General features: G+C 48.5%; 1 protein-coding gene across 1 annotated transcript in view; it reads left to right on the top strand.

The window, feature by feature from the left end:
• DNAH14 (dynein axonemal heavy chain 14) overlaps nt 1–23,903 on the top strand; it is a gene marked incomplete at its 5' end in the record, with an annotated part of 150,360 nt that overhangs the window by 100,395 nt on the left and 26,062 nt on the right. Inside the window, 13 exons of the mRNA XM_080651070.1 lie at nt 2,490–2,651; nt 4,087–4,278; nt 5,576–5,757; nt 6,037–6,145; nt 7,001–7,126; nt 8,933–9,027; nt 10,167–10,326; nt 11,315–11,446; nt 12,297–12,392; nt 14,927–15,067; nt 17,541–17,756; nt 20,568–20,798; nt 21,086–21,207. Coding sequence (XP_080507196.1) covers nt 2,490–2,651; nt 4,087–4,278; nt 5,576–5,757; nt 6,037–6,145; nt 7,001–7,126; nt 8,933–9,027; nt 10,167–10,326; nt 11,315–11,446; nt 12,297–12,392; nt 14,927–15,067; nt 17,541–17,756; nt 20,568–20,798; nt 21,086–21,207 — 1,964 coding nt within the window. The remainder of the gene's footprint in view (nt 1–2,489; nt 2,652–4,086; nt 4,279–5,575; nt 5,758–6,036; nt 6,146–7,000; nt 7,127–8,932; nt 9,028–10,166; nt 10,327–11,314; nt 11,447–12,296; nt 12,393–14,926; nt 15,068–17,540; nt 17,757–20,567; nt 20,799–21,085; nt 21,208–23,903) is intronic.

Raw genomic sequence — 23,903 nt, 5'->3', positions numbered from 1 at the left:
GTGCTGTGTGTATCTCTGCCCCTGTGACCTGCAGTGTGCTGTGTGCACTCTGCCCATGTGACCTGCGGTGTGCTGTGTGTATCTCTGCCCCTGTGACCTGCAGTGTGCTGTGTGCACTCTGCCCATGTGACCTGCGGTGTGCTGTGTGTATCTCTGCCCCTGTGACCTGCGGTGTGCTGTGTGTATCTCTGCCCCTGTGACCTGCGGTGTGCTGTGTGTATCTCTGCCCCTGTGACCTGCGGTGTGCTGTGTGCACTCTGCCCATGTGACCTGCGGTGTGCTGCGTGCACTCTCTGCCCATGTGACCTGCGGTGTGCTGCGTGCACTCTCTGCCCATGTGACCTGCGGTGTGCTCTGTGTATCTCTGCCCCTGTGACCTGCAGTGTGCTGTGTGCACTCTGCCCATGTGACCTGCGGTGTGCTGTGTGTATCTCTGCCCCTGTGACCTGCAGTGTGCTGTGTGCACTCTGCCCATGTGACCTGCGGTGTGCTGTGTGTACTCTGCCCCTGTGACCTGCAGTGTGCTGTGTGTATCTCTGCCCCTGTGACCTGCGGTGTGCTGTGTGTATCTCTGCCCCTGTGACCTGCGGTGTGCTGTGTGTATCTCTGCCCATGTGACCTGCAGTGTGCTGTGTGCACTCTGCCCCTGTGACCTGCGGTGTGCTGTGTGCACTCTGCCCCTGTGACCTGCGGTGTGCTGTGTGTATCTCTGCCCCTGTGACCTGCGGTGTGCTGTGTGTATCTCTGCCCCTGTGACCTGCGGTGTGCTGTGTGTATCTCTGCCCCTGTGACCTGCGGTGTGCTGTGTGCACTCTCTGCCCATGTGACCTGCGGTGTGCTGTGTGCACTCTGCCCATGTGACCTGCGGTGTGCTGTGTGCACTCTGCCCGTGTGACCTGCAGTATGCTGTGTGTATCTCTGCCCCTGTGACCTGTGGTGTGCTGTGTGTATCTCTGCCCATGTGACCTGTGGTGTGCTGTGTGTATCTCTGCCCCTGTGACCTGCGGTGTGCTGTGTGTATCTCTGCCCCTGTGACCTGCGGTGTGCTGTGTGCACTCTGCCCATGTGACCTGCGGTGTGCTGTGTGCACTCTGCCCGTGTGACCTGTGGTGTGCTGTGTGTATCTCTGCCCATGTGACCTGTGGTGTGCTGTGTGTATCTCTGCCCATGTGACCTGCGGTGTGCTGTGTGCACTCTGCCCGTGTGACCTGTGGTGTGCTGTGTGTATCTCTGCCCATGTGACCTGCAGTGTGCTGTGTGTATCTCTGCCCCTGTGACCTGCGGTGTGCTGTGTGCACTCTGCCCATGTGACCTGCGGTGTGCTGTGTGCACTCTGCCCGTGTGACCTGCGGTGTGCTGTGTGTATCTCTGCCCCTGTGACCTGCGGTGTGCTGTGTGCACTCTGCCCGTGTGACCTGCGGTGTGCTCTGTGCACTCTGCCCCTGTGACCTGCGGTGTGCTCTCCCGAAGTGGAGGCTTCTGTTTTTCCTCTTTTCCTTGTTAAGTTCACCATCAAGTAAGGACCTGTCTGGCAGGGTGTACTTTATTTATAAACAGGCACAAATATGTTCATCTCCCAACTTTTAAAAAAATGTATTCTTTTGCATAAGTCATACCTTTCCACAGCCAGAACATAATTAGCTCATACTTACTTCTTTGTGGCAAAATTTTAAGGAGACATTGTTTATTATCCGTGACCCAGTTCTGTGTAGTTATGAGTATTGTGCAATATAATACTTGTGCTTCCTCCTGATCTGGGCGCCTTTCTCTCTCTCTGTCTCTCTCTCTCTCTCTCTCTCTCTCTGTCTCTCTCTCTCTCTCTCTCTCTCTCTGTCTCTCTCTCTCTCTCTCTGAGTTGTGTTTTACTTTCATGTCACATTTTGAGAGTAAATCCAGGAGCCATGTCCTATCTGCTGTACCCTGCACTTCCCGGTTTTTCTATATATTTTAACTCTATTTCCCCCGCCCCTCCCCAAATGTGAACGCCCGGCCCTGTTGAGCAGGGGAGGTTTCTGCCGGACACTTTCATCCTGGATTTCGGAAGATGCGGTGTCTCCCGGGCCAGGCGCCTGATGTTCTAATGCAAGAAATAACTTTTCAGCCCTGGCCAGATTGGCCCAGTGGATAGAGCGTCAGCCTGTGGACTGAAGGGCCCCGGGCTCCATTCCAGTCAAGGGCACATCCCTGGGTTGCAGGTCCCCCCACCCTGGCCGGGGTGCGTGCAGGAGGCAACCAATTGATGTTTCTCTCTGTCTCTCCCTCTCCCTCCCACTCTCTCTCAAAATCGATGGGAAAATACCCTCAGGTGAGGATGCACACAAAAAAGAAAGAAGGAAAGAACTTTTCAGAAAACCACTGTCGGATCAGAGGAACAGAAATTAGCTTTGTTCTCATTAACCTCAGCTCTCCTTAACCCTACTGTTCGGTGCGTTTCGAGAGGAACACACGGGCCCCTGACTCGCGGGCGGTGGGGATGGGTGTCCCCGCAGGAGGCGTTCCTGGAGGATTTGAACAGCATCGTCAGTCTGGGGGAGATCCCGGACATATTCGAGAAGGAGGAGCTGGACGCGCTCGCCCTGCGGATCAGGTCCCTGGCCGAACAGACGGGCTACGTGGACAACAGGCAGGCCGTGCTGTCCTTCTTCCAGAAGGTGCGGCTGGGGCGCGGGCTCTCTCCGAGCGCCGCGGTGAGGTGGACGCAGACCGCGTTCGTCATTCCTGTGTGTGACGTTCAAGTTGGGGACTTTTGAGTTCTGTCCGTGAGTTTTTAAAGCTAAAATGACCGCCATCCCTGCACACGGACACACAGCGCTCTTAGGCCGGCCAGAGGCGAGCCAAGATCTGGGCCTCACGGTCATTGGCTTGAAAAATAACAGCTGGCCGTAATGACAAACGAGAGCCCGCGATGATTTCTTCCCCCCCCCCTTTTTTTTCTTTTTTTTAGAGCGAGCGAGAGAGAAAGAGAGAGAGAGGTTTCTCCCACACATGCACCGACCAGGGGCAGGGAGTGAACCTGCAACCCAGGTACAATCCCTTCACTGGACTCGAACCTGCAGCCCCCCCGATGGGGGGCTCTAACAGGCAGGCGCTCTAACCATTGGGCACACTGGCCAGGGCCCCACTGTAATTTCTTACGCTGAGATTCCTCCCCAGCCGAGGAGGCTTTCGTCTCAGTCATGTTGGCAGCAGGTGTGGACAGGCAAGCAACAAGGACGTTCTCCTCTTTTTGAAAGAAGCCTCAAGTTGGCCAGCAGGCCGTGGGTACGGCAAGAAGCTGGCCAGGAAAAGCAGGTGGTGGTCAGGAGGAGCTCGGCAGGGGGTGGCTGGGCGAGGACCAGTGTGAAGCGAGGTGTGACCCATGACCTAGGCCTTCTGACCCATGGCTGGTGACTGACCAGTGGCTTAGTGAACAGATCGAGGCGGCTACCCAAACCCGTGTCCGCCGGGGAAGACACACAGCTTATTTCTGGTGCCCGTTTCTACCTCTCGTGGAGTCATTTGAAAACTGAATTGGGCAGCCCTCCACTCCTCACCAGATACTTGTGATCCGTCACAAGAGGAAGATGTAAAAGGTTCCAGAAGTGGCATCCACCATTGTGAGAGAATAACGTCGTATGAATGCTGCTTCGATTGAGCTGTGTATTTTTTTGTGTATTTTTTTTTATTGATTTCAGAGAGGAAGGGAGAGGGAGAGATGGAGAGAAACATCAATGATGAGAGAGAATCGTGGATCGGCGGCCTCCTGCACGCCCCCTACTGGCGATCGAGCCCGCAACCCGGGCATGTGCCCTTGACCGGAAATTGAACCGTGACCTCCCGGTTCTTTCTCATCATTGACCTTTCTATCTCTCTCCCCTTCTCCCTTCCTCTCTGAAATCAATAAAAACATTAAAAAAGAAGAAGAGCTCTGTGGGAATTGCCATGTCCCTTAGGAGGGTGCTGGTCGGGGCGAGCACTCCGCACACAGTAGGTCCGTCTCTACTCACTAAGGAAAGAATTAACACAAGCTTTAAATGGCGTGTTCAATGCGACGTATTTTTCAAAGCAATGGGTTACACCTTAACTCATATTTCCGTTATGTTTCAGAGAATACGTAAAAGTTTGCATATTTTTATGATCGTGAGTCCTACAGGACCTAACTTCCGCCAAAACTGTCGAGTATATTCCTCTATGATTAGCTCCTGCACCATCGACTGGTATGAGAGGTGGCCGGAGGAGGCGCTCCTGGTTGTAGCCAGCTCTTTCCTGAGAAAAAATGTGGATTTAGAGAACAGAGAGGTAAATATAACGTGTGTTTTTTTAAAAAAAAAAAAAAAACTAAGACAAGGGAAGGCTTCCATTTATTAACAGGGTCTGACAGTATCGTATTTCTGAACAGCTCTGACCCCGAGGTGGACAAAAATGGGCAGCTCTCAGGAAAACCGTCAAACAAGTCAAGTGTTTGTCTGGACTCCTGATCAATTTCCTGTCTCTCTTGCCCCCAATTCCACCTTATTTCAAAGATGCTCAGATTCCTTGCCTCCCGGGTCCCATCACTCCTCTGCCTTCCTGGTGAACAGCAGGTGTTCATGCAAAGCTCAGCCACGGGGACTCTCTTTCTCTTCTTCTTTTTGCGTTTCACAGGCCGGACCCTCTGGTAAGGGTGCTGCCTCCTCAGTGTTTTCCTACTAAGCTTCTCTGGCTTGGATGCAACCGCAAAACTCCAAAGAAGTGAGAGCACGAGAGAGAGAGAGAGAGAGAGAGAGAGAGAGAGAGAGAGAGAGAGAGAGAGAGAGAGACAGAGACAGAGACAGAGAGACAGAGACACACCCCGAGTTTATAAGCAACAAGGAAAGAAGGATCCTTTTAGAGTGATTCACCGGAAGGTCCCACGGGGTGTAGACAAAGGAAGTTGCGAATGCACAGAGCCTGAAGCTCGGTGAGACCTCGAAAGGGGCTTGCACCCTTACTCGTCCATGTGTTCGAGGCAAGCCAAGGCCACGAACAGTAGGGAGAGTGGAACCAGGAAGGTAACGCAGCTGGCTTGAACGTGACCAGGTGGTTGGCGAGACGTGGTGGCCAGGAGACAGGCAGTTAAGACTCGGCTGTACCGAAGGGACCGTTCTCTCCAGAGCTCAGCCATGGGGACTCTCTCTCTGTTCTCATTCCGCTCACCTATGTACCTGTACATCCTGTGAACCCTTCCGTCCTTATGTTGTTTTACTCAAGGGAATTGAGTGTCCTGCTGTTGATAACCTACTTTAAGGAAGACGAGGGAGAGAGAAAGAGCCATCAACATGGACCCTGGACAGGAGTTCCCTGACGCCTTGGGTGGCTGTAGCAGGAATGAGGGATCGGCCCGTCAGAGGAGTCTGGCACCTCACTGATCGCTAGCCACAGGGTTGCCTCTTCCACTCCCGTACCATCGCAGCTGTTAAAACTCCTATATTCATGGTTCCATCCATCCAGGGCCTTTTCTACAGCCCCACATCTCAAAAACGATGAACTACTTCAAGTTACAGTGTTCCATTTCCTCTTTTTTATGTATATTTGAATTGCTTGCTCTTAATTCTTAAAAAAAATATATTTTTTTCAGAACGTAAGGGAAAAACTTGCCCCGGTGTGTGTCCAAATCCACCGAAGTGTCAAAGACTTGAACACAAAATACTTCCAGAAAACCAGGAGGCGCTATTACGTTACCCCCCGGAGCTACTTGCGATTCATGGACACGTTTGCACACATTCTGAGGTCACGCGAGAAGGAACTGCAAACCAAGAGGTCAGACTTGAAGACCAAATCAGAAAGCGTGTTTATTTTTCTTTTCATGTTTATGTTTAAATAGCCTTTGCACCGGTGCTTTTATTTGTAAGAACAAACGTAAGACCGCCGGGGTGGCTCTGACCGTGATTTTCGATAGGAATCGCGTTAACCCTGTCCCATCAGTTTGGGGAGAATTGACATCTTGACCACGTTGCCTTCCAGTCGTGACCACGGTGTATCTTGCTTTGCTAACGCTTTGTCATAAACGATCCCCTCCCCCCGCTTTTCCTCCTTCAGGGATCGCTTCTACATGGGTCTGTCCAAGATCCTGGAGGCCACGGCTCTGGTTACAGACATGCAGGAGGAGCTCCTGATCGTCAGCCCTCAGATAGAACAGAAGACAAAGGGAAGCTGCATTTGAAATCTCGTTTCACTAGTAAAGCTTCTGTAGTTGGGCACAGGATGGCGCTGCAAAGCTCACATTCTTGTTTCGACACCACGCAGCTACGTGATCTCTCTTAGTCCCAATTTTCGTATCTGTCAAGTGAAGGGAACAATAAGAACAGTGAGAGCAAAATATTAACATCATTATCCTATATAATAAAAGCCTAATATGCTCAGTGTCCGACTGTTCGTTCGACCAGTCTCTATGACACGCACTGACCACTGGGGGCAGACGCTCCGACCAGAAGGTTCGCTTGCTGCTGGGGTCTGGCCAGTCGGGACTGGGTGAGACAGGCCAGACACGCCCTGGATCCCTCCCGCGGTCCCTCTCACCCCGATCATGCACTGGTGGGGTCCCTCAGCCTGGCCTGCGCCCTCTCGCAATCTGGGACCCCTCGGGGGGGGGTGTCGGAGAGCCGGTTTTGGCCTGATCTCCGCAGGCCAGGCTGAGGGACCCCACTGGTGCACGAATCCATGCACTGGGCCTCTAGTTTTTTCATATTTAAACATGATGATCAGTATCTAACTAATGGTAAAAAACTTAGCTAGAAAAATTCCCTAGTTATTCATCATCTGAAATGTTCTGTGGTCACAGGCAAGCTGCCAAGTATTCTAAAGTCATTACGTGTCATTGTTCTTTACGTGTGTTGTATGAAATGATGTTTATCGTGGTCATCTTTGTTGGTCTATTAAACAAAGATATTTCAAGCTGATGTTGATCAATTTTTATAGTAACGAAATGGGCTATTTGAATTTCTCTCTTTTTAAAAAAATCTCTCTTAAAATTCATGCTAACAAGAATTATTTGGTTCATTAGGAAAAAGAAATCTTAATGGAAAAACTACAGAAGGATTCACAAGTAGTGGAGAAAGTCCAGATGCTGGTTAAGCAGGACGAAGAGATCATGGCAGAAGAAGTGAGAATTGTGGAAGAACATGCTCAGGTAAAATTAAAACCATCCCCAACAGAAGTCACTGGAGATTTGCAAAATGATTCCCTAACACCCACATTTCAGAGGTCGGGCGGACTGCTCTTCGATATATATAGTGCTCCAACTCTGGGTACTTCAATATTTATGCCAACAAATATTAACAGAATACAAAATTACTAGTTCACAGTTAGACGTGGAAGTGAATATTTAGAATAAGTGAAGAAATCAAATAATCGACAAAACTTTAAAAGCTGACCATTTTTATAAACATCACACAGCCTAGAAAAATAACAATATTGTTCAATAATTCACGGCCTTAAACACCCCCAACAATACTTTTTTCCTGCATTTTTTCCACTGCATACTCTGTGACTGCTTTTTCATGTGGAAATGATTTTGTAATTTCATTTCCGATAGAACCTTTAGTATAGTCGATCAAAGTGCTTTTTTCACATGGATAGTTTTCTTAGAAAAGTTTATTTCATCTTCATCACTTATTGTTGATAATGTCATGAACATTTTTATCAGTATTGTCAAATTTGCTATAAGCAGCGATGGCATTTCAAGATTTCTTGTCTAGCAATTAATTTTAAATGCTCTTTGAATTCGTTAACCCGTTTTCCATCAGTATCTTCATTATAGGTGTGTTTTCTGATTTTCATATTTTAATTAATGTCGATATTTCTTGCAAACTCAGCCAGGACCTTGAACTTTTTCCAATGTGATCATAGGATGCATTCTTCATTTTGACACACAATCACTTTTGTTTAACATCCTCAAATTTTTGTCTTATTTGTAAATAACAGTTAACGTGATAAAATAACTTGCACATATCTATATAAGGAATGTAATTTCTCACTTATATTATTGAAAACATCTTGATTATTACCTAAAACCCCAGGGATTTTAAAGAACTCCTTTTGCACAATTCCCATCAAAAAGGGGAAAATGCAGCCTGGCCAGTGTTGCCCAGTGGTTGGGCGTCAACCTATGAACCAGGAGGTCACAGTTCGATTCCCGGTCAGGGCACATGCCTGGGTTGCAGGCTCCATCCCCGGTGTGGGGCGTGCGGGAGGCAGCCGATCCATGATTCTCATCACTGATGGTTCTGTCTGTCTCTCTCCCTCACCCTGTGAAACCAGTGAGAGTATTTTTTTAAAACGGGGGAAAGTATGTGCTGTGTTATCAGACATCCTCAGGAGGCAGTGAGCTGTCGGTGAAAGTCTGACTGTGTGTTTACAGTTGTCTCCGTCTAATAAACGGAAGGCTTCTCCACAGCCCGACTCTGCGTCCGGGCGTCGTAAACATCGTGTTTCTCCTCCACAACCTGGAGCTGAGCACTGTAGTTCAAGTTTCTCTTGTAATACACCCTCTGGCCCTGCGCCTTAACGTCGCACACCAGGAAAGTTGGAAGTTTCTGGAATTATTCTAGACGTTGTCCGATTTGAGATAGGTTTACGTTTGTTTGTAGGGAAAATAATCTACATCTATAGAAAAGCCAAGCGGCCGGAACACCACAACGACTGGAATGACCGGTCGCTATGATGTGCACGTGCCAGCCAACCGACCCCTTCGGGGGCAGCCCCTCCCCCCGGCTGGCCCCACCCCCGATGGGCCCCCCACCCCGATTGGGGGCGGGGACAGCCAGCCAACCTCCCACGTCCCATCCCCCCTGCCAGCCCAGCCCGATTGGCCCCCATTGGGGCAGGCCGGCTGGATCCCACCTGTGCACGAATTCGTGCACTGGGCCTCTAGTTAATAAATAATAACACAACTGTATACATCCATATGTATCTGGGGGCTTCTCCCTTCTTGCAGACAACTGCCAATGAACTAAAGAGTGTGATGCCGGCTCTGGACAAGGCCATCCTGGCTCTCAATGCACTGGACAAAGCCGATATCTCTGAGTTGAGGTGAGTAATTGACCTTTTTCTTTTAAGTTGAAAGTGCTCCATATAAAGCATAAATACATGGCAAAAGTGACTCCGTCTACATTCCATTTTTAGATTGTCCTTTTTACCCATCTTGGTCTCTTTCCATTTTACATTATGTGTGATGGCTACCGTACCTAGCCCATGTTACGATGCCATCAACTGTAAGGCATGTCAGTATTTTATATTACCTGTGCGCCCTGGCTAAGAAGCCCAATCGCAGTCTCGGAGATGGAGAAGCGTGCGTCTTGGAATTGGTGAGGTTCTGTGCTGCCAGGACCGGAGGAGGAGCCCCAGGGCCTGTGTAGTGCCTGACCTGCCGTTCACCAAACCAAACCGGGGCGTGTGCTGCTCCTCAGGCCAGTTAGCTGGAGAGCCCTGGGGATCGGTGCTGCACTGCCGGCCATCGCCACCAGGTGGCACTATGGGGGCACTTCCCCTGGTGCTCTTCCCCCATGCAGAAGGCAACAAAAGAAAAATTCCTAAGAAAATACAAGCAGAACCCTGGCTGGTCTGGCTCAGTGGATAGAGCGTCAGCCTGTGGACTGAAAGGTCCCAGGTTCGATTCCAGGCAAGGGCACATACCTGGGTTGTGGGCTCAATGGCCAGTAGGGGGCGTGCAGGTCATAGGTTGCCTCTCAACCACTGAGCACACCAGCCAGGCCAGACGCCCACATTTTTAAAGACGCCCACATTTTTTTTTTTTATTGATTTTTTACAGAGAGGAAGGGAGAGGGATAGAGAGCTAGAAACATCGATGAGAGAGAAACATTGATCAGCTGCCTCCTGCACACCTCCCACTGGAGATGTGCCCACAACCAAGGTACATGCCCTTTGACCGGAATCGAACCTGGGACCCTTGAGTCCACAGGCCGACACTCTATCCACTGAGCCAAACCGGTTTCGGCAAAGACGCCCACATTTTTAAAGACGCCCACATTTGTAAAGACGCCCACATTTTTAAAGACGCCCAAATAATGGAAAGAAGCTGTGCATCGGCCATAGTTCTCCTGATCAAAAACGCTTGTTTAGAAAAAATCTGTACGTGTTGTCTTCCGAGCTTGTTGAGCGGGTGCGTGTGAGTTTCCTTGTGAAGCTGACGACGTCCCCGTCGGTTGCAGAGTGTACACGCGCCCTCCGTACCTGGTCCTCACCGTCATGAACGCGGTCTGCACCCTCCTGCAGAAGAAGCCTAACTGGCCCACGGCCAAGCTGCTGCTCTCGGAGACGGGCTTCCTGAAAAAGCTGGTTCACCTCGACAGGGACCGGTTACCCGAGAAGGTAGAAAGCTGCTCGCTGATGGTGGGCACGTTCGCGTTCACAAACCAAAGGAGTCAAACGGGAGTATTGAAATTGGAATTTTGGCCCGGCTGGCGTAGCGCAGAGGTTGAGCGTTGACCTATGAACCAGGAGGTCGCATGCATGGGTCGCGGGCTCGATCCCCAGTTGGGGGGACGGGGGTTTAAAGAAGGCAGCTCATCAGTGATTTTCATCAGTGATGTTTCTGTCTCTCTCTCCCTCTCCCTTCCTCTCTGAAACCAATAAAATATTTTTTTTTTTAAAAATTAGAATTTTGTATTAGAATTAGAAGTCAAAGGGGAGCGTTACAAGATCAGAGAGCAAGCTGCATCTCCGAACAAAACGGGATTTCTGGAAGTGTCAGGAGAGGCAACGTGTCGCTGCGATCAGAAAATGCCCTATCTCACTCTTTAAATAATGAAAAGGGAGAAGAGGCAGGAGGGGAGAAGGTCTGGATGGGTGGACGGAGTCGCCCTATGAAAGCGCAGTGAGTGGAGAGCTGTGTCTGTGTTTTTAGATGTAATTGATATGTTGGTACTAGAGCCAGTTTGTGCTTAGGCATGTGTGTGGGGGGGGGGGAGGTAATTAATCCTCACCCAAGGATATTTTTTGCATTGATTTTTAGAGAGTGTAGGAGGGAGAGGGAGGGGAGAGAGAGAAAGGGAGAGGAACATGGATGTGAGGGAGAGACACCGATTGGTTGCCTCCTGCACAGGGCCAGGGACCAAACAAACCTGCAACCAGGTATGTGCCTCTGACCAGGAATCAAACCCGAGACCCTCCGATTCCGAAGGCCAGCGCTCTAACCACTGAACCACCGGCCAGGGCTAGGTATGCAGTTTCTGTTCTACCGGTGAGCAGCTGGGCATGTCGGATATGAGAGAGCATTCCATCCTAAGGTAGGTGAGGGCAAACCTCAGATCCAAGAATAGATCTTACTCATGTAACACCTCGCTTACGTTCTCTCTAGGTGTTCATAAAGCTGAAAAAATTCTTAACCTTACCTGACTTCAACCCCAAAAAGATTGCCCTCGTGTCTGTCGCCTGTTGCTCCATGTGCGAGTGGATCATAGCTCTGAACAACTACCACGACGTGCGGAAGGTAAGCTTTCCCCCCCCAAACGTCTGAAACCGCTGGGAAGTGACACTGGGCACGCGTGAAGTACCCGGGAATACTTTTTATTTCACAAGACGCAAGTGAACTTCCAAGGAAAGACTATGTAACGACACACACTGTAACCAAACGCACACAGCTGGCAAGCACTCCGGTCCAGTCCTGCTCTTTATGGCCACGATGCTCTTGTTTCATTTGTTGGTTTTCCTGTGTTTCGCCATATTAAACTACTTTATGTTTCTTCTGTACACGTAATTCCAGGCAAGTTCATTTTAAGGGTTGACACTTATAAATGCCATTTAAACAGAGGTGGCATTTTAGCCCTAGCCGGTTTGGCTCAGTGGATAGAGCGTCGGCCTGCGGACTGAAGGGTCCCGGGTTCGATTCCGGTCAAGGGCACATGCTCAGGATGTCGGCTCGGACCCCCGTGTGGGGCGTGCAGGAGGCAGCCAATCAATGACTCTCTCTCATCATTCATGTATCTGTCTCTCCCTCTCCCTTCCTCTCTGAAATCAATGAAAACATATTTTTAAACAAAAGGGGCATTTTAAAAAGTGAACTTGGCCGAAACCGGTTTGGCTCAGTGGATAGAGCGTCGGCCTGCGGACTGAAAGGTCCCGGGTTCGATTCCGGTCAAGGGCATGTACCTTGGTTGCGGGCATGTCCCCGGTAGGGGGTGTGCAGGAGGCAGCTGATCGATGTTTCTAACTCTCTATCCCTCTCCCTTCCTCTCTGTGAAAAATCAATAAAATATATTTTTAAAAAATAAATAAATAAATAAAAATAAAAAGTGAACTTGACTGCCTTAACGCTCAGATGTTGTGACGTTCCCTTTAAGGTGGTGGGCCCTAAGCAGATCCAAGTAGCTGAAGCCCAAAACGTTCTAAGAATTGCACGACAACGGTTGGCAGAAAAACAAAGAGGTTTGCAGCTGGTAAGAAATTTTTTTTACTCGCTAAACTGTCAACACCTTTATGAACTAGACGATAACATCAGGAAAGAGTCATTATCTCAGTAGAGTTCGTAAGTTTAAGGTAAAATGGGGATGATGGTGAAGGTAGTAAGAGCTGAATTATGATGAAACTAGAGGCCCGATGCACGAAATTCGTGCAACATTAGGCCTTCCTTACCCTGGCTGCCCCTGCCGGCTTCCCTCCGGCACCCGGGACCCGGGCTTCCCTCCGGCCGCCGGCAGGCATCTGGGACCCGGGCAGCCCCGGCTTCGTCCGGAAGGTCGTCCAGAAGGACATCCGGTCTCATTATCATTTTACGCTTTTATTATTATAGATGATGGAAAATGTAGTAAATGTTACCTTAAAAATAGATGAGCGGACACATTGTTTTTCTAATAATTTGGGGGATGCCTGAGATAAAAAGTTAAAAGACCACTGGGCCAAAATACCATCATCACTTACCCTGGTCTACTCGAACACCCACGTGACTTGTTCCCCTGTCCCCCCCCCCTTTTTAATTTAATTTTATTGGGGGGATACTGGTCAGTACGATCATATAGATTTCAAGTGAAACATGAGCTGTGTATTGCATTGTATGCCCACCACCCGAAGTCACATCGTCTCCCGTCACCACATATTCAGCCTCCTCTACCCTTTACAGCGCCCCCCCTTTCCTCTGTTGTCTGTGTCTATGAGATTCAGTTTTATATCCTACATATGAGTGAAATCATACAGTTCTTAGCTTTTTCTGACTGACCTATTTCCCTTAGCAGAATAGTCTCACGGTCCATCCACCTTGTCACAAATGGCACTGTTTCATCTTCTCTCATGGCTGAGTAGCATTCCACTGTGTCCAGGTACCTCTTCTTCTTTATCCAGTCCTCTACCAAAGGACACTTTGGTTGCTTCCATGTCTTGGCCAACATGAATAGTGCTGCAATCAACATGGGGTGGAGATACCTTTGCCAATAATGTCTTCAGATGTGTCAGCTAGATACTCAGAAGAGGGACTGCTGGGTCATATGGGAATGCTTATTCTTAATTTTTTGAGGAACCTTCATGCTGTTCTCCAAAGTGGCTGTACCAGTTACATTCCCACTAGCAGTGACGGAGGGTTTCTTTTCCCCCAAAACCTCTCCAACACTTGTTATGACTTGTCTTGTTGATAATGGCCATTTTGGCAGTGTGAGATGGCATCTCATATTGTAGTTTTTATTTGCATTTCTCTGAGATCTATACGTGTATCTGTTGGCCATTTGTATGCCTTGGGAGAAGTGTCTGCTCAGCTTCTCTGCCCCCTTTTTTTTTTAATATGTATTTTATTGATTTTTTTACAGAGAGGAAGGGAGAGGGATAGAGAGTTAGAAACATGGATGGGAGAGAAACATCGATCAGCTGCCTCCTGCACACCTCCTACTGGGGATGTGCCCGCAACCAAGGTACATGCCCTTGACCGGAATCGAACCCGGGACCCTTTAGTCTGCAGGCTGATGCTCTATCCACTGAGCCAAACCGGTTAGGGCTTCTCTGCCCATTTTTGAATGGGATTGTTTGTTTGGTGTTGAGTTGTATGAGTTCTTTATGTATTTTGGATATTAGCCCCTTGTCAGAGCTGTTGTTTACAAGTATCTTCTCCCATTCGGTTGGTTGCCTTTTTGTTTTGTTGGCAGTTATGTTTGCTGGACAGAAGCTTTTCTATTTGATATAGTCCCATTCATTTATTGTTGCCTTTATTTCCCTTGCCTTTGGGGTCAAATTCATAAAATCTTCTTTAAGATCAAGGTCCGTAAGTTTAGTACCTATGTTTTCTTCTATATAATTTATTAAAGATGGCATTTAAAAAAACAAACTTCAGCCCTGCTGGCATGGCTCAGTGGTTGAGTGTCGATCTATGAACCAGGAGGTCAGGGTTCAATTCCCGGTCAGGGCACATGCCCGGTTTGCAGACTCGATCCTTTGGGCGGGGGGGGGGGGGGGGGGGGGGGGGGAGGGGGGCGCATGCAGGAGGCAGCCGATCAATGATTCTCTCTCATCATTGATATTTCTCTCTCTCTCTCTCTCCCTCTCCCTTCCTTTCTGAAATCAATAAAAATCTATTTAAAAAAACAAAACTTCGATACCAAGGGATTATTCATTTAATTATTGCAATGTACATGTTCATTGGTAAAATAATTTATCTTTCCTGGAAGATTTTCCAGGATGTGAAAATGAAGTGGTTTACAAGCTATCCCATATAATAAAAGGCTCATATGCAAATTTTCCCCTCGGGAGTTCGACCGACCGGGAGTCTGACCGCTCGCTATGACATGCGCTGACCACCAAGGGGTGGTGGTGGAACGAAAGAAGGTCCCAGCCGGCAGCCGGAAGGCCCTGAGCGGCCTTGATTGCCGGCCAGGTCTAGGGACCCTACCCGTGTAAGAATTTCGTGCACCGGGCCTCTAGTATGTATATAAGTAGAAATAAACTCTTGAGGCAAAATAAGATTAGTCTCAATAATAAATGAATTGTCTTTCAGGTTGAAGAACATTTGCAGTTTTTGCAGGCAGCCTACAGAGATATCGCTGCTGAGAAAGACATATTAGCAGGTCGAAGACAGCTGGCCACGAGGCGCATGTATTGTGCGTCTGTGTTACTCACCGCCCTGGGAGATGAGAAGGTGTGACTTTTGTTGGTCTTCTGTCCCCTTCGTTAATGTCTCACGCTTGTCTTCGAACCGGGGTCACAGACCCCAAAGATCAGAAGTTGTTTTGCTCGTCCCCGAGACAGCAGCACACCCTAGTCTGTGCGATGCCGAGTAAAACCTGAGAACGTGAGGTTCTCTTTTCTAAGTAAAGGGCTGAAAGGGAGGAGGGGACGCCAGGAAAGGAAAAGAACATTTTCTTTTGTTCTGTCTGTCTGCTGACCTTTTTCACCTGATCTAATTATTTCTTTTCTAATTCCTCTTCCCTTGTCTATCCTGGAGTCCCTCGTGAGCTGAGCAGGTTTAGTCATACCTCAGCTCTCTCAAAGGATGTTACAGAATCCTCAAAATAATTTTAATTGAGTTTGTTTAAGTAGAGACCTACAGGGCGGGAAGAAGGAGGTTATGAAGTTAGACCCATCAGAGGGAGATCACATCCCTCCATTTATGTCCTCGAGAGCACGTATGTTGAGTGGTGGTCTAGCATCAGCATTACCCCAGATGTTAAGCTGCCAGAGGTTGGGTTCTTGGCCAGCAAGCTTCAGTTATTGACAGCTAAGCACAGACATGGTCGTGGAAGGAGGCACACAGCCAGGGAGTGTGGGTTCAGATCCCAGCTACCCAACAAGAGCTTTGTGAACTTGAGCAAGTTGCCTAACTTCTCTAACCTTCAACTTCCTCCTCTTTATTACAATGAAGTCAGTGGCTTTTATGTAACAGGATATTGAAAGAGTCAAATGAGATTTTCAAAGTAAAGTGTCAGATAAGTGAGGATTTAGTAAATATTGATCATTATTATTGGACACCATTAATAATATAATATGACTAAGAGGCCTGGTGCACGAAATTCGTGCACGGGGGGGGGGGGGTGTCCCTCAGCCAAGCCTGCACCCTCTCCAATCTGGGACCCCTCGAGGGATGTTCAACTGCCCATTTAGGCCCGATCCCACCTAAATGGGCAGTCGGACATCCCTCTCACAATCTAGGACTGCTGGCTCCCAACTGCTTGCCTGCATACCTTCCTGATTGCCCCTAACTGCTTCTGCCTGCCAGCCTGATCACCCCCTAACCACTCCCCTGCCAGCCTGATTGATGCCCAACTACTCCCCTGCCAGTCTGTTTTCCCCTAACTGCCCTCCCCTGCCAGCCTGGTCCCCCCCAACTGCTCTCCCCTGCAGACCTGGGTCCCTCCCAACTGCCTTTCCCTGCAGGCCTGGTCACCCCCAACTTCCCTCCTTTGCCGGCTTGGTCACCCCTAACTGCCCTCCCCTGCAGGCTTGATCACCCCCAACTGCCCTCCCCTGCAGGCCTGGTTCCTCCCAACTGCCCTACCCTGCTGGCCTGATCACCCACAACTGCCCTCCCTTGAAGGCCTGGTCCCTCCCAAGTTCCCTTACCCGCTGGCCATCTTGTGGTGGCCATCTTGTGTCCACATGGGGGCAGGATCTTTGACCACATGGGGGCAGCCATCTTGTGTGTTGGAGTGATGGTCAATCTGCATGTTACTCTTTTATTAGATAGAATAGAGGCCTGGTGCATGGGTGGGGGCCAGCTGGTTTGCCCTGAAGAGTGTCCCGGATCAGGGTGGGGGTTCCCTTGGGGCGTGGGGCAGCCTGGGTGAGGGGCCTGTGGTGGTTTGCAGGCTGGCCACTCCCCCTGGCGACCCAAGTGGAGGCCCTGGTATCTGGGGTTTATTTATCTTCTACAATTGAAACTTTGTAGCCTGGAGAGGAGCCAAGCCTTCTGCTTGCTCCATGGCGGCAGCCATTTTTGTTGGGTTTTATGTATCTCCTATAATTGAAACTTTGTAGCCTTAAGCGGAGGCCTGGGCCGGCCAGGGTGTGCGGAAAGCTTGGCTTCCTCCATTGTCCGGGGCAACCCTAGCCTCCTGCTCTTTCCAGCTCCGTGGCTGCCGCCATTTCTGTTTGGTTTTATGTATCTTCTATCATTGAAACTTTGTAGCCTTGAGTGGAGGCCTGGGCCGGCAAGGGCAGGTGGAAAGCTTGGCTTCCTCCATTGCCGGGGAAACCCAAGCCTCCCTCCTGCTCTCTGTGGCCCTAGCCATCTTGGTTGGGTTTATTTGCATATTCGCTCTTGATTGGCTGGTGGGCGTGGCTGGTGGGCGTGGCTGGTGGCTGTAGCGGAGTGATGGTTAATTTGCATATTACTCTTTTATTAGATAGGATTTATTTTTTAATTATCCTGCTTTATTACACAAAGAATTTGAAATGCCTATCAATCTTGACAAATCCCAAAATAGGACTCATGTTCCCTTAAAAAAAGTGCGTGTTTTTATTTTAGCCATTATTAATTATATTACAACTGCAGCAGAAGAGGAATAGAAATGGCAATGATTGATCCAACTGGGAGACCATTTCATTTCCAAAATGTCTCAAAATAGTAGACTTTATAGTAAATACCAGTAACTCATTTTTATTTTAACATTTAGACTCGATGGCAAGAAACAATTGATCAGATAGACAGCAAGTTGGAAGGAATTGTGGGTGACATACTGATTTCAGCAGCATGCATTGTCTACAGCGGAGTATTAACGCCAGAATTTCGCCAGTTGATTGTGAATGAATGGGAGAATCTTTGCACTAAAAGCAACATTTCTTTGTCTTCTAACTTTTCTTTAATTGAAGTCATGGCACAAACACAGCAGGTACTAACATATCTGTTATCCAGTTAAGTGGCTTTATTGTTGATTTGGATTTTGCATGTGCATTTTTTTGGCTTGGATCTTTCCCCCAAATTGTTTTGATAAATGAAAGTCCTGAAGTCTGTTCTAGGCCTTAAATTTTTTTAAGTTATAGTTTTAATTCCTCAATTAGTTATATCTACTATTTCCCATTCTCTGGGCAAAAGTCACAAAATATATTTTTTCTCATTGTAACCCTACTACACTGTCTAATATATATAGCCAACTTCTTTCCCTGAAACTCCTTTCATTAATAAATTGATGAATTTATTAAATCACGGGTAGTATTCTTAGAAACAGCCAAAATATAGACCTCACATTTATTTATTAATAGATAGTTATTGTCTATCTATGTAAGTTCCATGCTGATGTTGAGAGGATAAAAAAGACGGACACCATTTTTTTGGTATCCCAGAGAGTAATTTTAAATTGGTTCCCCTGCTGATAACTCAACTTAAACTGACCATCCAGTCTAGAAATTCTCAGAAGCAATTTGTTTTTATAATGCTAAGGACAAATTTAAACCCAAATAAATCAATAATTACATTAAATGTAAATGGTCCAGTTAAAAGGCGAAGATTATAAGACTATATAAAAATGTAAACCAAAATACAAAGCAGAAATCATGTGTGTTTTAGAGAGGACACATCTAAAACACAAAGATTGATTATAGAAAATGGGAGGAAATTTACCATAGATTATTTTTTTAAAAAGACAGAATAAACTTTAATGCAGAAAGGGATGACTTAGAATTGTATAACCATGTGTTACAATACAATAAGAATTGGTTTAATTCTTCGAGAATGTGTTAACAATTCTAAATTTGTTTGTACCTAATAACATGACCTCATATTCATACAAAACAAACATTAAAAGAACTTCATATAAAAATGGACAAACCTGCAATCACAGTGAACGATTTTAACACTCTTCTTCCTGTGACCCGTAGGGAAAGATCACAGAAGTCAGTACTAAGAGAGAAGATTTGCCCAACATGATTAACAAATGGGTGACGGGCATAATAGGACGCTGCCGCCTGCACCTGCAGGTGACACATTCTATGCAAACACACCGACAGCCTTGCCAAAATTGGCCTTGTGATGGGCCACAAATAAAGTTCAACAAATGTCAAAGGATTTAAATGTTACGGTGTCTGATCCAAGTGCAATTAGCTAGAAGTCAATAATTAAAAGTTTCTCTTTGAAAAACCCGATATTTCTGACAATTAGGAAATACACTCCTAAACTAATCACAAGTCAAAGAAGAAACCAGGATTGGGAAAAAAAAATGAGCACCGGTGAAAGGTTTTCCTCTGAGATTGGAAACGTGACGGAGGGTTAGCCACTATCTCCACTTGTACTTAGCTCTATACCCAAGCCAGCGCAGTAAGGCAAGAAAGAGAAATTACAGGGATTAGAATTGGAAAAGAAAAAAACAAAAAAGGAGAAAATTTTGAAGGTGCTATGTACCTGGGAAATGGAAGAGAATATGTAGATATATCATGAGCATTAACTAACGAAAGTTTAGCAAAGTTTCTGGAATTAAAGTCAATGTGCAAAAACCAGTTGCATTTCTCTACACCAGCAACAAATAGCCATGTTTTTAAGGTACCATTTGTATAGCATCAATATGAATTATCAAAAAAATTGTATAAAACTATAAAATACTGAGATAAATTTCAAGAAACCTGAACAAATGAAGAGGTATACCATGTTCATGAACTGGAACACTCAATATTGTGAAGTTGAAGTTCGGTAGATGAGTTTTTCCAAATTGATATGTAGATCCCAAGTATGGTAGTCCCCCCTGTCAGCGGGGGACGCCTGAAACTGCAGGTGGTATCAGGCCCTATATATACTGGTGTGTTTTTCTTTTCTTTTATTACTTTATTTTTATTGTTGACACTGTATTGTATTACAGCTGTCCCCATCCCCCCACCTTTGCCCACCTCTATCCAGCCCCCGCCCCCTGCTTCCCTCTGGCCATCAGCACACTGTTGTCCATGCCCATGGGCTATGCATATATGATCTTTGGCTAATCCTCTCACCTTCTTTCACCCAGTCCCCCCTCCCCTCTGACAGCTGTCCGTCTGTTCCATGTTTTTTTTCCTGTATATACACACCTTTTCACTGAAAGGAAGCCCATCACGGCTTCTCTCTGGCACATCTGAATTGCCAGCATCACTTTTTTTTTTTTTTAATATTATTGATTTCAGAGAGAGGAAGGGAGAGGGAGAGAGAGATTGAAACATCAATACCGAGAGAGAATCATTGATTGGCTGCCTCCTGCACGCCCCTACTGGGGATTGAACCCACAACCCGGGCATGTGCTCCATATATATATATATATATATATATATATATATATATATATATATATATATATAAAATTGATATTTTACAGAGAGGAAGGGAGAAGGATAGAGAGCTAGAAACATCGATGAGAGAGAAACATCGGTCAGCTACCTCCTGCACACCTCCCACTGGGGATGTGCCCGCAACCAAGGTACATGCCCTTGACCGGAATCGAACCCGGGACCCTTGAGTCCGCAGGCCGACGCTCTATCCACTGAGCCAAACCGGCTAGGGCCAGCATCACTACTCTTGCACTTGGGGGTCGTTATTAAGTCACATAAGGGTTACTTGAACACCAGCACAGTAGGACCACGCCAACGGATGTGGGCTACTAAGCGACTACCAGGAGGGTACATCCTGGAGGTATTGACCACGTGAGGAAGTTCATAAGACAATGAAAGCATCCCTGGTTTCATTCCAGATCTGCCGATGGCATCAGCAGGGGCTGCCTCTCGGTCAGTATTTAACGGAGAATGCCATCTTGATCAAGAACGGCCTGCCGTGGCCTCTGCTGATTGACCCCTACGAGCAAGCGCATAACTGGATCCGCCAGATGGAAGGACCGCAGCTTCAGGAGTTCTCCTTCAAGGACAGCGGTTACATCAAGAAAATTGAAAATGCTATGAAGACAGGAGGGAGTGTCCTCTTGCAGGTATGTGCCCCAAGTGGCCTGCTTCCCTCGTCCCGTGCCGCGGACACAGACATTGTATGCACCGAGCAAAAAGCCTAAGTGAGACCTTAGAGGAAGTAGCAGCTGACCTCCTCGGGGGGAAAGACACGCGTACATACCATGAGTTTTCAGTGTCCGGCTCTCTCAGGTCTGTCCTACCCTGGTGTCCAGATATCATCAAGTTTTGCATTTCTTAAAGCTGTGCCTTTTCGACCGATGGATGCTGTGTGAGATGAGCTTTCTTAACTCGCATCTATCGCGTTTTTCAGAATCTCCCTGAAACCTTACCTCCAAGTCTGAAGGCAATTTTGAAGAAGGACATCTATCAGAGGAGAGGACAGTCTTTCATCCGGGTCAACGACTCTGAGATTGAATATAATTCCAAATTTAGGTAATGTCGCCGCTCACTGAGCAAATGTTTCTGGTTCTGAGACCGTCACGTTGAAGGTCCTGTTTCCGTCCTGATGAGCGAGTCCTGGAGGAAGAAGCAAGGTTGCATTTTGAATGTTCTCCTTACATTCACGTTTCCGGTTTCTGTGCCTTGGTCCTCAGTATACAGAACAGAGAGTGAAGTTTTGTTTATTCAGTCCTTGCACACGACATGTTTCAAACTGTGCCACGGAGTTTTCAGAAGCTGCACAGGAAGGACAGCAGGCAGGAGGCCTGGCCCTACCTGACCCACAGCAGCTTGATTTGATCTGTTAGCCCCGTGGTCGGCAAACTGTGGCTCGCGAGCCGCGGTTTGCCGCTCTGTTGACTAATGAGTTTGCCGACCACTGTGTTAGCCTAACGGACAGGCAGAGCTTCCGCTTCCATTGAAAAAGACCCGTATTCGGTATCTCGAGCAAAAAGACAGAGATCTTTGCCTGGTGTAGTAGGCTGTGTGAAAACATTGCCTCCCTTTCCGAGCAGTAATGACTCCCGCCAGCTAACGTCGCAGAGCACAATTGTAGAGTCTCATTTAATTACCACAAAAATACAGTTCCCAAGTGAAGAACACAGTTGAGTTGTAGGTCGTATGCATTCTCTCCATTCTCAGAAGATAGATTGCTGGGTGAGGGAGTAGCCAGCAAGGAGAGTGCTGGGTGAGGGAGTAGCCAGCAAGGAGAGATTGCTGGGTGAGGGAGTAGCCAGCAAGGAGAGGTTGCTGGGTGAGGGGGTAGCCAACAAGGAGAGATTGCTGGGTGAGGGGGTAGCCAGCAAGGAGAGTGCTGGGTGAGGGAGTAGCCAGCAAGGAGAGGTTGCTGGGTGAGGGAGTAGCCAGCAAGGAGAGATTGCTGGGTGAGGGGGTAGCCAACAAGGAGAGATTGCTGGGTGAGGGGGTAGCCAGCAAGGAGAGTGCTGGGTGAGGGGGTAGCCAGCAAGGAGAGGTTGCTGGGTGAGGGGGTAGCCAGCAAGGAGAGATTGCTGGGTGAGGGGGTAGCCAGCAAGGAGAGGTTGCTGGGTGAGGGGGTAGCCAGCAAGGAGAGGTTGCTGGGTGAGGGGGTAGCCAGCAAGGAGAGGTTGCTGGGTGAGGGGGTAGCCAGCAAGGAGAGATTGCTGGGTGAGGGGGTAGCCAGCAAGGAGAGTGCTGGGTGAGGGAGTAGCCAGCAAGGAGAGGTTGCTGGGTGAGGGAGTAGCCAGCAAGGAGAGATTGCTGGGTGAGGGGGTAGCCAACAAGGAGAGATTGCTGGGTGAGGGGGTAGCCAGCAAGGAGAGTGCTGGGTGAGGGAGTAGCCAGCAAGGAGAGGTTGCTGGGTGAGGGGGTAGCCAGCAAGGAGAGATTGCTGGGTGAGGGGGTAGCCAGCAAGGAGAGGTTGCTGGGTGAGGGGGTAGCCAGCAAGGAGAGGTTGCTGGGTGAGGGGGTAGCCAGCAAGGAGAGGTTGCTGGGTGAGGGAGTAGCCAGCAAGGAGAGATTGCTGGGTGAGGGGGTAGCCAGCAAGGAGAGTGCTGGGTGAGGGAGTAGCCAGCAAGGAGAGATTGCTGGGTGAGGGGGTAGCCAGCAAGGAGAGTGCTGGGTGAGGGAGTAGCCAGCAAGGAGAGTGCTGGGTGAGGGAGTAGCCAGCAAGGAGAGATTGCTGGGTAAGGGAGTAGTCAGCACAGAGAATTCGTGGATGATTGTAAGGAGCCCTTGCCTGGTGCGTTTACCTTCTTTCCAGGCCTCGGGCAGACTGGCGCCCTCCCCTGCTGGCCCCTGGGCCCTCTCTCGCCCTTGAGCTGGGCTGCCAAATCCTCACGCCTTAGGGTTCTCTGTCCAGCCTCCTTCCACATCTACCAAAGCACGTTCCTCAAGGGATTTAGTAGGTGTCGCTCAACAAAAAGGGACCCTCTACTTTTTGAAAGCTCTGAGTTTAACGAAGTTCAACCAGAGTCTTCCCTACAAGGACCTACTCCCCCTCCCTTCACGGACCCTCTCCAGAAAGGAGCTCCCTGCAGAACACACCGGGCAAGCTCTGTGGTAACCCATCCTCTCCCTCTGTCGCTGAACACTCTGCCATTGATTAGGCAACGGCTCTGGGCATGCTAATGAGGCAGCCTTTCCTGAACTGACAGCCTGGGCTGGTGTCAGAGTTGGGTGTTTGGGGACGTGGTAGAGGGCACTGGATTGGAGGGCAGACTGGCCACAGAGCCCACCCTGTCACCTTCTGGCCATGCGTCATGGGCCACTTCCTTAACCTAAGTCACCACTTCACCCTCGATCAAAAGGAAAGAGGACTGTCTCCGTTCTGTTGGTTTGCAATCGAGTCTGACCACTCCTTACCACGCCCCCTGGTTCCACCTGCTCCAAGCCACCGCCTCTCACCTTCTCACCAGCCGCCTCCCTCTGCATACACTGCTCTCCAGAGAGCAGATAGATTTGTCCTGTTAAAACAAGTCGCTCTGGCTGGTTTGGCTCAGTGGATAGAGGGTTGGCTTGCAGACTGAAGGGTCCCAGGTTCGATTCCGGTCCAGGGCACATGCCTGGGTTGCGGGCTCGATCCCCAGTAGGGGGCGTGCAGGAGGCAGCCGATCAATGATTCTCTCTCATCATTGATGTGTCTATCTTTCTCTCCCTCTCCTTTCCTCTCTGAAATCAATAAAAATATTTAAAAAACAAAAAAAACAACT

The sequence above is a fragment of the Plecotus auritus genome (genome assembly GCF_963455305.1).
Source record: "Plecotus auritus genome assembly, chromosome: 14".
NCBI lineage: Eukaryota > Metazoa > Chordata > Mammalia > Chiroptera > Vespertilionidae > Plecotus > Plecotus auritus.
This window is presented reverse-complemented; position numbering and strand designations above follow the sequence as displayed.